The sequence below is a fragment of the Abrus precatorius genome, unplaced genomic scaffold (genome assembly GCF_003935025.1).
Source record: "Abrus precatorius isolate BTA unplaced genomic scaffold, Abrus_2018 Scaffold10, whole genome shotgun sequence".
In the NCBI taxonomy this organism is placed as follows: Eukaryota; Viridiplantae; Streptophyta; class Magnoliopsida; order Fabales; family Fabaceae; genus Abrus; species Abrus precatorius.
The window spans coordinates 33,304,536-33,320,095 of record NW_020874292.1 but is presented as its reverse complement, the minus strand read 5'-3'; the positions used below and the strand labels follow the sequence as shown (position 1 = coordinate 33,320,095).

Below are 15,560 nucleotides of genomic sequence, written 5' to 3'. Positions count from 1 at the left end.
AGATGAACAAATAAAATATATATCATTGAATTTCATTAGCAAACTAAGAGGCAGAAATAATAAAATTGGAAAATATGATAAAGTGAAAACGAATAGAGGCATATTATTAATATATATATATATACTTTGATAAAACCAATTTAATTATGAAAACATCAAAACTGGTGGGCATTGGAATGAATGGATTTGATTGGCTAAAGCATAACATCAACGATGCGCCACCGCCGCAGAATAAAATAAAAGAGTGGTGATTTTGGTCAAAGTTAATGGTCCACTTGGTTCTGTAGGAAGTCAGCAACCACTCTTCTCACTGCTTCCTGGAAACCAGCCTCGTCCCATTCACTTCCCTGCATAAACATCCAAACTTCATTATTCTTCACCAAAAACTTACCTCCTTTTCCCTTTTTTTCTCTCCCTTAATTATCATCTTTTCGTAGATAAAGAATTTATTTATTTAAACTATATTTTAAATTATTTTTTAGTTATTACAAATAATTATAACTTATATTTCGATTATTAAATTTACATTAAAACATATATTTTCTCGATAAAAAAAATATAAGAATTAACTTTGAAACTGCAATACAAATTAGGGCATAGTCTTTGGGTGAGACTTTTTGTTTTATTTGTTTGAGGGCTTTAGTTTGATTTTTAAAAATGAAACTGTGGCGTAGATATTAAGCATGACAAAAGAAGAGTGGCGTATTAGAAAATGTTTCTTGACCGTTTAACTGAAATAATAAAAAAATAATTCCTTCAGATTTTAGAATGCAATTTTAAGATGTGTATATATGATTAAAAAATAAAAAATATATATGCAAGAGATAAAAATAATTACATATTATATTTTATTTAATGTTAGTTCTTTTGGTAAAGAGGAAATGATTTAATGTTATAGTTTTTAAATGGTCTAAATACTATTCTTTTTGTAAATAATACATGCAATATAACGAAAAATTCTACCCCGAGGTTTTGAGGTATATTTTTAGGATGCATATATACTATAAAAATAATTATATAATATTCTGCAAATAATATTGATGTTTTCCTAATGATAAACTCTGGAAAATAATACATGCAATAAATATAATAACATTTTATAGTAGACTAGGTTCTATCTGGTAAAATTAGTTAAATATTCAAAATAAATATACTAACTCATAGTATAAATTTTATAATTAGCTAATTGAATTAAAGTTCTTAATAAAACTAACTATACAAATAATTAATATGCGTTAAAGCATAAAAAAAGCGTTAATTTTTTTTATGTGTAAGTATAAATGATTTAAAATAAAAAAAACTTCTTTATTTTTTATTATTTAATAATTATACTAATTTACTAAGATAATTATAAATTTTTAAATAAAATATAAATTTGTGTTATAAGGACAGTCTAGATCAAAACCTTGAAAGGGAGTTGGATAGCTACTCAAATGTGACGTTGTTTAGTCTTTTGTCTAGTTATTAAAATAACACTGAGCACCCTCGGCCACAAGTTGAGATTTCTTCTTTTATGAGGGAACTTTAAATGTATACAAATTATCAACATATGTATGCTGATTCATGTTTGATGGCTGCCAAACATAGAACCCACTTTTGAACTGAATATGTAGTTTGTATTATCCGCCGAAGATGACAAAGCACACCAAACCACCTTCCCAATCACAACGACACTTTCTAAGCTGCTTCCTTAACTTTAAGACATTGTACTACGTAAAAAAAATTATTTTTCATCTTTATACTCATCAACGGGGTTTCTAGGATCCTGCACTAATCTTTTTCTTCATCTATTTGTCTGATTTGATTATGGATTCTACTCTCATAATGCATTACTAGACTTTTCATGCAGCCACCCCTTTTGAAAAGTTTGATACATATATCATGCGCAAATAGTTATGTTAATAAAATTTTCTTTAATTTGAATATTTATATCCTCCATGCCCTTACATGGGTTATCAATTATCATACATGTTCCTTATTTACTGAAGCTAATTATATTTTGTGAACGTTGGCATGCTAAGTCTTTCTATATTTTAATATTATTTATGACATGAATACTGAAATTACTTCATAATATCCATACCTGAATGATACTTAGTCTGAAGGTTAGACGATGAAGGGCATTTCCTTCTCCAATATTATGGGTGTTTGCATCCATGGAAGCCAAGTTCACGTGATGAACCCGTTTTAAGAATTCCAATAAGCTAATCAATATGTCAATTTGAGAAATTTGTCCTCTCACATTCACTTGCAAGTCCACCATTCGCTCTTCAGATGAGCTTGATTCTGGTACATGTGAAACTCGGACATTTAATCTTTCATTTGATGATAAACTAGCCATGGTTTCAGCAGTCGTTGTAGATTCTTTGGCTGGTAAAATTGATGTCAACTCTTGATTTCTTTTACTTAGTTTATCAACTTCAGCCATCAAAGAGCTCAATGTCTCCTTTGCTGTTGTTAGTATTGACGCTTTGTCTTTCTAACAAATTACCATTTTCAAAATCAAGCTAGGATTTAATTTGGAATGTATAACACATTTAAAAAAAGACAAAACCTGGTACAATATCTATATCGTGTTGTTCTCTACCTAAAATAAGTATTTCATCACGATAACTGTTGCTGTTATTAGGATAAAATGTCAATTTTGATTAAAGAAAAAAAGCAAATGTACTTACTGTATTTATGTTTTGTTAAAATAAAGGTACATGCACCATCATTGTATGCAATCTGCAAAATGCATTGCCTATAAAAGAACGTTGAATTGATCAATTTGTGTACCTTTGTTCCTGGAGGAAGTAGTGCTCTAAGTGCTTGGAAATTTTCATTTAATTTCTCACGCCTTCTTCTTTCTGATATCATATGATGAAGCTGGGTATTAGTGGGACGGGAAGTTGCTTGAATGCGTTCTCTCATTCTCATAAAATTTAAGCTTCTAAAAAATGCAAATGATCTATTCATAAGGCTTTGCCTTCTGAAATTGGACCCCATTTGGGGTGTCATATTGGGGCCTAAGTCTGGTCTATATCTTTGGAAAGCACTAGCTTCTGGATGCACAACAGAAGCATAAGGCAAATTTTGATGCTGATGAGAAGAAGGTGGAGATAGAACATGGAGGATTGCTCTCATGATTGCATCATTTTCTGATGTGGGGAACTGGGTTGGAGGGACTACTTGTGCCAATGCTTGGATGGCTTGGTGGTGTTGGCTAGTGGCTGTGTTTGGCACAGGTTGCATTGGGGGCACTACTCCTCCAAGGGTCTCTGGAAAGTGTGATTGAGAAGTGGCAGGAATACTGAATAGCAGAGATGAGTATTCAGGGCTTCCTGTGGATATTGATCTCAAAGAAGATGAAGATGATGAAGGTGGGTTTTGATCAATTTGTTGAGACTGTCTAGAAAAATCTTCAGGAAACAAACTCCTAAGTGCTGCTTGAATGTCAACCTTCATAGATAAGGAAAAAAGAAATTGTGGGAAATTAGAATTCAATTACAATACTGATTCATCTTTTGGCTAATGAAATGGCATTACATATCTTAATATGATGATATGTAAAGTTGCTTACTTGGGACATATTTAAGAAACCAAGCTCAATTTCCCCTTTGTTACACCCCATGAAAACAGCAGTCTGAGAAGCATAATTAAGGGCAAGCAATGACTTGACAAGATTAATCCTGGTTCATCATAACTAAAGCTTAGGAAACAAATATAAAGTATTTTCAGTGACAATAAACGAACCTTAATCCTTGCTTCCTGTGTAAAAACCAAAAACAATTTACCTTAGTAACATAGCCTTCATAAATAATTGCAAATAACATTGATTTAAACTTCGAAGTGAATTCTCTTTCAATTACCTGAAAGAATTGTGCTTGTATTTCTGTGGAGGCCAGTCTCAGAAGTTCTAATTGTTGCAACTCTACGTAAGGACGTTGATTCCTAAAAGCTAGTCCAGGAACACGGCTGAATGAAACAAACAAATCATATTTAAACATTTATTTTGTAGAAAAGAAGAAGAATTTGTTTATTATAACAGTCAAATGCAAAGAAGCATGTGAATTTACATTAAAAATTAGGGAGCATGATATCTAGCCTTACTCATCATTAACATCAAATGTTAAACTCCGGAACTGATTGAAAAGCCTTTGTGGTACAGTGCCCAAACTAGAGCTTGGTTGGTTGTTTCTTACATTGTAGAAGCCATCCAAGAAGGACAAGCGACTATGCCAAGAAAACAATAGAAGACCAAGTTGTAAGTCCAATAAACAAGCCTCAGAACTATGTTACTATATATATATGGAATAATGTGTACTATATCATGCATAAGTATACTTGGGTGAAATGGAATCATATTCCCATAGACAAATGTAACTGCAGCCAAAAGATTGCACTAGAGAGTGGATAAAATCAGTTCTGGCGGCTACAGGGAGGGAGAAGACACCTTCCATGGGGTGCAAGGAGCCTGATGCTAATACTTTTGCATTATATATGATCATGAGATCAAGAGTGTTATTGTTTTGTGTTTCTAATAATACCTTTTTTTCCCTCTCTATATGCCATTTGAATTGAATGGTATGAAATGCAATGTTTTGTGTGTGTGTGTGTATGTGTGTGAGGGAGGGAGTGGCTTGGCTTCATGGACAAAATAAACAAAGAAAAACCATATTATAGCGGTAGAAAGACGCTAGGTGCTGTAACTTGGGAGACAAATAATCCTCAATAGCTCATAAATAATTAACTATTGAAAATTTCAAGATGTTTATTCATGTGTGAAAGGAAAGAATGGATCAAAGGGAGAAAGGGTTTTGAAAAGTACTGAAGTAGGTGATACTATGTGGAAATGTATAGAATGAGACATGATATGAAGTGTGAAATTAAACCCAACGAAAGGAGTAGAAAATAAATAAAAGAAACGGTACCAAAAAGAGAATAATATATAAAAATAAAAGAAGCCCCACCTTCATATGGGTGTAGAGAAAATTGTCTTCCAGTTCCTGGGAAGTTGGTGTTTGAAAAGTAGTAGTAACAATCACTGAATGCATACATGAACATGTGAAGATCTAGAGAGATAGAGAGAGAGAGGGAACAAGAAATTGGGATGGTTTTAAGAATGGAAATGATGGAAAGAGAAAGCACGAAAGAAAAGTAGAGTAAGAATAGGAAGCAAATGCGGGGGAAGAAATTGAAGGTTGGAAAAGTAGTAAAGTCAAAGTCCATGCTTGAATGGTTTGAAAATTAGTCAAGGGTGGAAGGCACGGTGTTTCTTTCCACTTGACACCTGTTCAATTCTTTTTTAAAATTCTACTTCTCACTCTGCAATTTTATTATTTCCTTGCTTCCCCCAAACACCTTATTATTTTAAGCAGAGACATATAAGAGGAAAAATTAACCTTAGTCTATTGTTAATACTTCTTATAATAATACCAACTTGTCCTTATTAATTATTATGAGCTGTAGACTAAAGCTTCTGTGTGCCAAGAGATTATATAAACATGCTTAATAGAGGCAAATAAATCAACTATTTGTTTAACCATGATATTATATCGTAACTTTGACTATGACTTTTGTAGTTAATTTGGACTGCTAAACCAGGTGGAACTTTATTATTCAATGACTCTACTCGAGTTACATAGCTTACTTAGAATTTCGACTGTTAATTAATATAATACGATCGTATTTTAAAAATTATTTTTAATAAAAATAGTTTTATTTTATTTGTTAGTATGTAAATCAAGTGGTAACGTTGTCATTTAGGTTACCATTCTACCATACACTAATCTTAAGTTATGTTGAATGTTCACAAATGTAAGTTTTAGAATACAGCAGCCACGTTTGATTCTTGAATGTCCGTGAGCTTCTAAGTACCATTAGCTTCTTGTGTGGTGGGGTACAAAATATTACTTTTATATCAATTCTAGTATTTGTTTCAAATAAAAGAATTTAATAGTTTTTATTAATTATAAATTAAAGTGTTACTCTACTACTACTAGCATGGAAAATGTTGATAAATTAATACGAATGTTATAACGAATAAAATATTAAATTATATATAAAGAAAATGAAAAATTGGTAAATTCTTTGCAATATATTTACTGACATTATGTTTACCTTAATTTTACTTTACATCATGAAATTATACTAAAATATTTATTTTCTATTATACAAACAATTTAAATGATTCTTTTAATACGAACTTGCTAGAATGCAATAAACGATATAATATAACTATATAAACGATTGAAATTTTAAATATTTTTTTACAGATCTGATTTCTCTGGACATGTGCCAAGAATTGGAGTCTTATTTTTATTTAAGTAAGAATGAATTTGTCTAAGTAAATTCTAAGAAAATAACAAAAAATTAAGTAAATTTGATTGATTATATTTAAAATTTACTTAAGTTTTGTTTAGGTGTTTGGAGAGGGAGAGAAAGAGAGATTTTGAAGGGAAAAGGAGGAGAGAGAAAGAGACTTTTTTTATATTTAATATTAAAAAAAGAAGATGATAGGAGTTAATTATAAAATGAATATTATTATTTTTTATAACTTTTATTTTAAAAAAAATATTTTTTTCTCTAAATTAATAATTTTATTTTTTATATATATATATTTAAATTTAGAATCATAATTATAAAATAGAATAGGAGAAAAAAATATTCAAAAGAACTCAAAATATTAACATTAAAAAAAATTTCTAATTCAGTTGTAACTTAAAAATAAAGGTTAAACTCTAACATTTCTTTTTTCCTTTCTTCTCTCTTAAACGTAACATTACATCTAAACATAATTTTAAGTAAAAGCTTTTCACACAACCTCGACTTCTTTTTTCTCTTCTTTTTTCCTCAAGCCTTCCTCTCCACCCCACTCAACAACCACTAACTCCACTCCTTCTTATTATTCCCAACTTCTTTTTTCTTCTTCTATTGGTCAGCTCCATCTTTGAGCCTCTTTTCTCCTTCCTTTTGCTATTCCTATTCAACCTCTTCCTTTATTGTTGTGACAAATTTGTATAACAAATTTTAAATTTGTTTAAGTAAATTTTGTATACATTTTTTGTATTATTTTAAAATTTTGTTCAAGTAAATCTATTTTGTTTAAAGTAAAAATAAAACTAAATTTTTAATTTTTGTCATAAGAAGATTCAAATCCATTTTGTATGTAGGTTTATTTTATGCACCTACTTATGTGTCCCATTGTAAAATTTTATACATACATACATATTTAACATTTTACAAGGAAAGTACGTGTAAGAGTGTTAAAACAACGATGTGGATGAAACATTTTTCAATACTTACTTTCTTGAATTATGTTTTAGGTTGAGATGTGACATGAAACAAATGTCAAACCGCATTTGTAGTTTCTTTGTAATTTAGTGTGTATGTTAGGAAAAATAAATTTAAATAATTGTTTATTCTTAAAAAAATTTAAAACTTAATAAACAACAAAATTTCTTTAAAATATGTTAAACTAATATGTATCAAGTTAATATTTTTTAATTGTGTGATTATAATTATAGATAATAACCTATATATAACAAGCTTTATTTAAAAATTATAGAATTTAATTTTCAACAATATTAAAGGAAAAAAATTATGTATTTTTTTCTTTACGTTTTGTTAGTACTATTTATTAATAAAAATTAAAGTTTTATTTTATTAAAATATTTATATTTATTATTATTATTATAAATTATTGAGATAAAACTTTGATTTTGATTAATAAATAAGTACAGACTATACTTAAGTTTTGTCTAATATTATATTTTATATTTTTTAATAAAATCTTATTATTTTTTATTATATGTCATTTACGTTTAACAAAATCAAAAATTAATTAATCTTTACCTTTAAGTTGTACCAGCAAGCTAGTATTAATGACACAAATTATCACTGAGCTTCTGAGCATGAAATGATTTGAGTTTATCAATGACACTATCTTGAAATATAACAACAATGAAAAGATGTGGGAAATTTAAGAATAATAGATAGGTTTTGCTGCGACGATTTTGAGGTATAATGTGGATATTTTTATCTCTAATCACGTAACGGGTTTTGTGGGTATTTTATTCGAAAACGGAATTTCAGGATAATAATTACTTAATCGATACCTAATTCAAAAGAGTAATATTCATGTGACTTTGATTGGCACTGTTCCCAATATTGTCACAATGAAAAAGTGATGTTTTGAAACAATTTAAGGAATTTGAAAAAGGGAGAAAAGCAAAAGAGATGGATCAGGAGAAAGCAAATTAAGGTCAGTTAAAAAAAATTGAATGTTTCTTCTATGCTAAAAAGGAGATATGATGAAACATATGAAACATCGATCAAATATTGTCATTGTTTAAAGAGGGAGACAAAATAACAAAAGTAAACAATGCAAAGAAAGATAGCGAGAATAATGATGGTGTTGCCATTGCCACTGCAGAAAATTTTGCATCTATGATACGTATTTTGACTAAGGAAAATGTTTTTATGGACAATTTTTAGCAATGATTTTATGTTGTCTTTTTACTTGTTTTTAGTGTATTTTTGTGATACACATAAATAGAGGGGAAAAAAAGTAAGTGAATGATAAAAAAAATTATATACAATATCAAGTAACTTTTCATTGATTAAATAACAGAACTATTTGACTATTATTTGTTGTGGTGAGGCAAGCTAAATTAACTTGTTTACAGCGGTATATAATTATTTTCATGTGATTTTAAAGAAGGATTTTTATTTTTTTTGTTCTCATATTACTCTCGGAGGTGGGGTTTTAAATAAGGTTAATGGTGGGGTATGTGAAAAGTGATTAGCATAGTCACTAATTGCTTAGAATTAACGATTAGAAAAAGTAAAACTTGAAGAGTCAAACACACACCGGAAATGCATGCATCTGCATTTGATACTTTTGCTAGTGTTCATGATGATGGTTAAATTAGTACCATTGGTGTTCATTAGCCACGTTAATTAGTAATAAGGAGTTTGGTTGTTTAACAAAGAATCTAGTTTTGGGCAAATGTGTGTGGCAACTGTTGAACACTTGGCTGGGAAATAGAATAATCTTTTACAGGAACCATCGTCGACCTTGGAGAAAATTAAAGTTGCTTAGTTGTGCATTTAGATTAGTGACGACAAAAATTACTTGTAATTTATTATATCTTTATGATTAATAGTTCTCTACTTTAAAAAGAGAAAAAAAAAAAGTTCTCAGTTCAAGTTTAAGTAATTACTCATAAAAAATTATGAATATGGGTTGAGGTTTGAGTATTACTCTTATAATATTCACTCCGTTATATACTTTCTTTATATTAACATTGATATCATTTTATTAATTTGTAAAAAAAAAGACTTGTTTCAAAGAAGATGTTTCATTTAATTGAAATGTAAATAATGAGTTAAATCTAAATATATACTTAAGAATTAATTCATTAAGTATATATGAGTTCTGTTAAAGTTATCAGTGTGTGTCTAAATTGGGATATTGTAACTTTGAGTATCAAATTAATATGTGATGGAATTTAGGGATCAGAGACACTTGTTAAAGTTAAAATTTATATTTATTATTTTATAACATTTGAGATTAAATTAATGGATATATAGTACTATTTTAAAGATTCAATTGGTAAATTTAAAATATGTATTAGATGGCACTGCATCAGATGGCACTGCATCAGATAATGGTCCGATTGAGCCGATTTTATTGGCTAATTTTATTCAGCTTTTGGAACAATGACAGAAATTATTAGTTGAAATTTCTACTTAAAATAACGAATAAGTCAAATCTATGTCCGTCTACTTACTACAAATCATTCAATCAATCCAAACCATTTCTTATTCTTCTTCTTCTTCTTTTCTCTCATTCTTTTTATTTTTTTCGTTTTTCTTGAGATCAATCTTCATCACAGTAAAACACCAAAATTATATCATTATTGTCATGTCATGATAAGATTATGATAATATGGTAAATTATCTTAGTCAATTATCGGCGTAATCGTTTTGTAATAGCATAGTTAATAATTATATTTCTATTTACATATATAAGATAATTTTATAGATGTTTATATAAAGAGGATATAGTTATATTGATACTGCAATAAACTTCCTTCTTTCCCAATATTAGCTACTCACAATTTCTTGTCTTTGTTGACTGAGATCCATTGGAACCACCATTCTGACCATTTATTCTAGATATATTAATATCCCTCTAAGTTATTTGGCACTACTTGATAAGAAATCGACAGATAGTTGATTTATGTGAGACATTTAATTTTTAAAATAAAGTTTTAAATTTTAGTTTTATATATGAAAAAATATTATTAAAAATAATTTTATGATGTTATGAATATTTATAATTTTATAATGCTATAAAAAAATAATTGAAAGATATAGAGATGTGCAAACAAAATGAAAAGATTTACTATATTCATACTTGTTCTTAATAGTGAAACTTATAAAACCAATATACACGGAACACAACTTTTGCGTCAGTCCTACGCCAACTCTAATCGGGTTACAAAATTACATGAGTTATTGCTTAACTATGTTAATTTTCACGGTTTCAAAATATTATTTTTTATTTAGTTCCTTATTTAATTGTTTAAAATATTGTGAAATTATTTTAATTAGTTTTTATTAAACATTATAAAATTTTTAGTTCTTTAAAATGATAAACTAAAATAAAATTCACAATTCTCTTAACGACCTAAGTCTTAATAAAACAAAAGTTGTATGAATAAGAAACATTCAATGTCCACATTACTAATAATACTTAACTATTATTATATATAACATTATTTTAGATGTATATAGATTATTTTATACTCATCTAAAATGACTATTTTTAAATTAGTTCTTAATATTTTTTTTAAAAATAATTAAAATCAGTTTTCTAGTAAAGACAACAAAATTATTTCTAAATTAAATTTCTTCTAAAATGCTAAATCCGATAACATACAATCAACCATAATTAAGAATTGATCTTGGAGGAATGAATCTTTTGTGAGACAATTTTTGTGCTTTAAATTTTGTTAATAATGATCTTCGACAAACATAAACAACGAAAGTTGTCTTCTCTCAATCCTGAAAGAAAATCCTACATTAGAAGCAATAAATTTATCATTAGAAGATAAGTTTTATCATTAATGTTTTTTTTTAATTCTATAATGATAATGGCTCTACTTACATTTATGATTAATTCCTAATTAGTCTCCTTAGAGCACTGATAAAGAAATTAAAAAAATAGTATATTTTTATTAAAATTTACACTGAATAAATTATGAGAGAGTGGTTAGCATATGCCTACTTTTATTCATGTACAAAAACTAATTGTTAATTTCAACTCGTTTGAAGCATTATTGATACTCTAATTAAAGCTCTAGAATTTTTTATATTATTAAAAAATATTTACTATTCTTGATTTAGAACGCTAGAATATTATTTCATCCAAAGACTTATAAACTATTTGCTTTAATAGTTTGTTTAGATGACAAAATAAAATTAGGAGAAGAGAAATAAAGGACACATAAATAAAAGCATAAGAAATATAATATATGTAAAGTTAAAAATATATATTATTTGGATGAGTAGAAATAAGAGTAAAAATTAAAAAAATTAGATAAGTAATATATAAATAAATTATATAAAATAATAAAAAATAGTTTAATTAAATTAAAACTTTCAATATCATATTAAAAAAACTATTTAACAATAATAATAATATGCCATACCAAACACAAAACTGTGGCATTGATAGAGAGTACATAATACTCACAATCCACAGTTCTAAGAAACATTACATAAAACTAATAAAATTCTATTGTATTAATATATATAAATAAATAAGTATTGTAAAATTTAAATATTTTTATCTTATTCTATTTAAACATGTTAAATTTATCTTTTTGCATTGGTATTTTAGTATTAATGTAGTATAATGTTAAACCTCTAAGTAAAATAAGAAAATATTATGTGAGTTAATATTTTTAATCATTAGATATGCAAAGAATATGGATATTTGCTGATTTATGACTTTAAATTGAATAATTATTTATATCACTGTACAATGGATTCAAATAATATATTCGGTGTATCCATAAAAATCAAATATTTTTTTAAAAAAAATATTTATATGTTAGAAAAAATGATATTAATTAAACTCATTTTATTATAAATTGAGTTATATTTAACATTTACTCAACATTTGTAAAAGCTAAAAGTTTTATTTATTTATTTATTTATCATCAAAGCAACTATCATGGTTGTTTTTGTTTTCACAATATGTTTAGTCAATGCAAATATAATATAAATATAGGTGTGAGTTTTATAAACAAAAATATTTTCATTCATTATCTTAAGACAAGAAAAATGTGGTATAAATTATTAAAATTGAAATTCATGTTTAATCATTGAATGTACCATAATTTATTGATTTGCTTTTCACCAATGTATTAAACAACCCTAATTTTCTAAAAAATGTCCTCATTGGTATGTACATTTTGGATCCTCTTATAAGATAGGGATGTCTCTTAATTACCTTAAGGGATGGGCAACAAATAGAAGAATGGATTTTTTTTAACGAGTATAGTAATAGATTTTATTTTGGTTTTTGAATCAACTCAATACAATAAAGCTTAGTTATTGTTACAATAATAGATCCCTTTATGTGCTTTAACTGTCTAATATTGTCATTGCCCTTTGTTCTAATTTACAGAGGTGGAAGTGAACGTTTCTGTGCACGAAACTATTCCCTTTGAATTTGATGGCATTGGATTAATGATTACTGGTATTAACAGCATTGGATACCTCCTCTTTTTACACCATCACTTTCAATGGTAATAATATTCTCAAAGAAGAAGGTATCCCTATGAGAAGTTCTATATGTTTTGGCTTATGGTTGAATTTGAATAAATCTTGCCATAAATACTTATAAGAAAAAAAATACTAAAACATTAAAATAAATAATTTTTTCATACATAAGATGAAATTAATTTGTTTATCTTAACTTATTTTTGGATTAAATTGCATAAAATAACTTTTTTGTTAGCACAAAATATAACTTTAATATTAGGTAGAAAAATCATTTTAATTTTTATTTTATTTTATCTCATAAATTGTTATTAAAATTCTATTCAAATTGACTCTATTTACACAAATACGTAACATATTAATTATTTAATTTCTTAACAAGTATGTAAAAAAATATAATAAAAAAGTATACATTAAATATTTATCAAAAATACAAAAAATTAGGCTTTTATGTTTTTTATTTAGAAATTACAGAAATGTGAGTTATTTTGGCAAAATTACATAAATATATATTTTTTAGAAATTGTAATTGATAACTTTTGAGCACTTTTTTGTATTTTTTAATATTTAATTATTATTTTAAAAATTATTATTAGCGACTTTTATTTTTTAACACTTTATTATTTTTTATTTTTGAATTTTTATATTTATATTAAATATTGTCATAGAAAATTTTTAAACTTCATATTTTTATAATTTAAAAAAATATTATATTTTATGATATATAATTTCTAAATATCATATATAAAAAAATAATATGCATTTTAATAATAAAAATGAACTATCATTTATTAATTATTTATTATAGATTTTTAAACAAATGTTAAAAAAATTAATCACTTAGTGACATGGTGTGTGATTTGTCATAATTGATCTTACCCTTCAAAACAGGGAAGCTGGCAAAGGGGCATGAGTGGCGCCCAAGATGTAAGATCTTAAGTTCGGTGGGTTGTAGTGTTGTACGTTGTAGCCGTAATGTATGAATGTTCCTACGTACTTTCATGTGGCTGTGTCACTGTCATTAGCTCCTACAACTCCTAATAAAAGGTTCCTCATGTCATGTCCACCCATTCTATGACAAATCTACCGTTCATACGCACATCTCTTAGCATCAGTCTTCTTCCTGGGACCAGAGTCTTTTGTTGCCCAAAGAATTGACCCAATTTTCCGTAGTATGACTATTCTTTCCCCCATTTGTGTGTGCTGATCAAAAGTAGCAGCACAGCCACCATTTTAGAAGATGAATATGAAGACACCGTGAAGTTTGATAATAGCTTCACTATATTAGGGATCATTTTACTGTTGTATGGTTTTCACTGTTTAACTATTTTGAGTATTTTTTATTTTCGTTTCAAACTCTCTCAGATTATAGGTTATAAAAATGCATCTACTGTAACTTTTACCCTAATTATAATTTGGTTATTTTTAAAAGGAAACCTAATAACTTTATGTTCACATGTGCATGTGTTGTATATTATCATTTGAGCAAAGATACATTTGTATCACACATATTTTCAAAGGCTATTTAGCAGCATAAGAGTTATGCGTTTTTTAGGCATATCGTCTAAAAAGATTTATCTTTGATATTGCTAGATAAGGGAAAGTATTGCTAGAGATATAAATGAATCGAATTAAGTTAAATATTTAAAACTTTTAAGTTTGATTTATGAAAAAGAAATACAATATTTAAGTTTAATTAATTTGTTTAAACAGATTAAATTTAAAGATTAGAATTAAGTTCATAAAAGAATTTGACCTTGCAGTCTACTAATTAATTCATTTATAACCTGATTATATTTTATCAATTAAATAAATTTTTAAAATAATTTTAGGTTTATTAATTTATTATTTAATAGTCATTTTTATGTTAGAAAATTGAATAAGAGTTGGAAGGAAAAAATAAAGAAAGTTTTGGCCGCTACAAACGAAGGTTAGGACAAACTGAATTAGGTATCTCAAATTGTCAACTCTATAAGCAAGAAGAATGTAAATTTAAATCATCTAAGGTATTTTAAGCAAACTAATTAAGTAAATTTAAAGTTCATTCTCTCTCAAATTTGGATTAAGCTTACATTTAAATCCTAATATAATATCAAAGTTTAATAGAAAATTTTAAAATTAAGAAAAAGTTGAGTAAAAAACAAATCCTATGACATTAATTTTTTTTTTTTTAAAAAGAGTACAAATATAAGGCAATAAAAAGAAAAAAAAAATTTAAGGCAGCGGCATAAAGGCCAAAACATGAAGTATAAGCCTCAACTAAAAAAAAAGTGAAAATATATGTTTAGTTTATATAATTGACACTTATAAATTAGTCTTTACATTTTAAAAAATATTTTTTAATTTTTATATAAATGTTTTATTATATTTTAATCTTTTCTATTATTAACAATGTGATAATAATAATAATAATAAAAATATAATAAAATATACCAATAAAAATTGATTTAAATGAAAAGTAATTTAATATCGCTTAAGTAAAGTTTTAGATTTGAGTTAAAAAAATAAATATATAATAAAACATTCATATAAAAATTAAAATATAATTTTTTTAAATATAAAAATAAATTTATAAAATAATATTAATTATAAAAATTAAATATATTAAACTATTAAAAAATAGTTACAACTAGACTAAGTCTAGTTTAGTTGACTTTAAAAGAAGTGTTAGACAGTGAAAGTTTCACGTTAATGAATTTATAACCAATTAAAAGGTATAGAAGTAAGAAAAATATAAATCTAAGTAGTTTAAGTTATTTTAGACAAATAAATTAGTCAAA

The 15,560-nt window shown here is 26.5% G+C and overlaps 1 protein-coding gene across 1 annotated transcript; it reads right to left on the bottom strand.

Annotated features, from left to right (window-relative positions):
- Positions 1 to 256: 256 nt before the first annotated feature.
- Positions 257 to 4,442, bottom strand: LOC113853085 (putative transcription factor bHLH041). The gene is made up of 8 exons (XM_027483537.1): positions 4,327 to 4,442; positions 4,093 to 4,215; positions 3,852 to 3,957; positions 3,736 to 3,750; positions 3,563 to 3,625; positions 2,779 to 3,441; positions 2,084 to 2,479; positions 257 to 347 (listed from the first exon to the last, which is right to left on the bottom strand). The coding sequence occupies exons 1-8, from the start codon at positions 4,440 to 4,442 to the stop codon at positions 264 to 266; spliced, it is 1,566 nt and encodes a 521-aa protein (XP_027339338.1). The 3' UTR covers positions 257 to 263.
- Positions 4,443 to 15,560: the final 11,118 nt, after the last annotated feature.

What these genes read in the sequence shown, in the direction of transcription:
- LOC113853085 (XM_027483537.1), bottom strand. Translation starts at nt 4,442, where the DNA reads ATGGAAGGTGTCTTCTCCCTCCCTGTAGCCGCCAGAACTGATTTTATC. An exon ending in TATGATTCCATTTCACCCAA is followed by an intron (nt 4,216 to 4,326) that starts GTATACTTATGC and finishes TTCTTGGCATAG; the next exon opens with TCGCTTGTCCTTCTTGGATG. An exon ending in ACATTTGATGTTAATGATGA is followed by an intron (nt 3,958 to 4,092) that starts GTAAGGCTAGAT and finishes TGTTTCATTCAG; the next exon opens with CCGTGTTCCTGGACTAGCTT.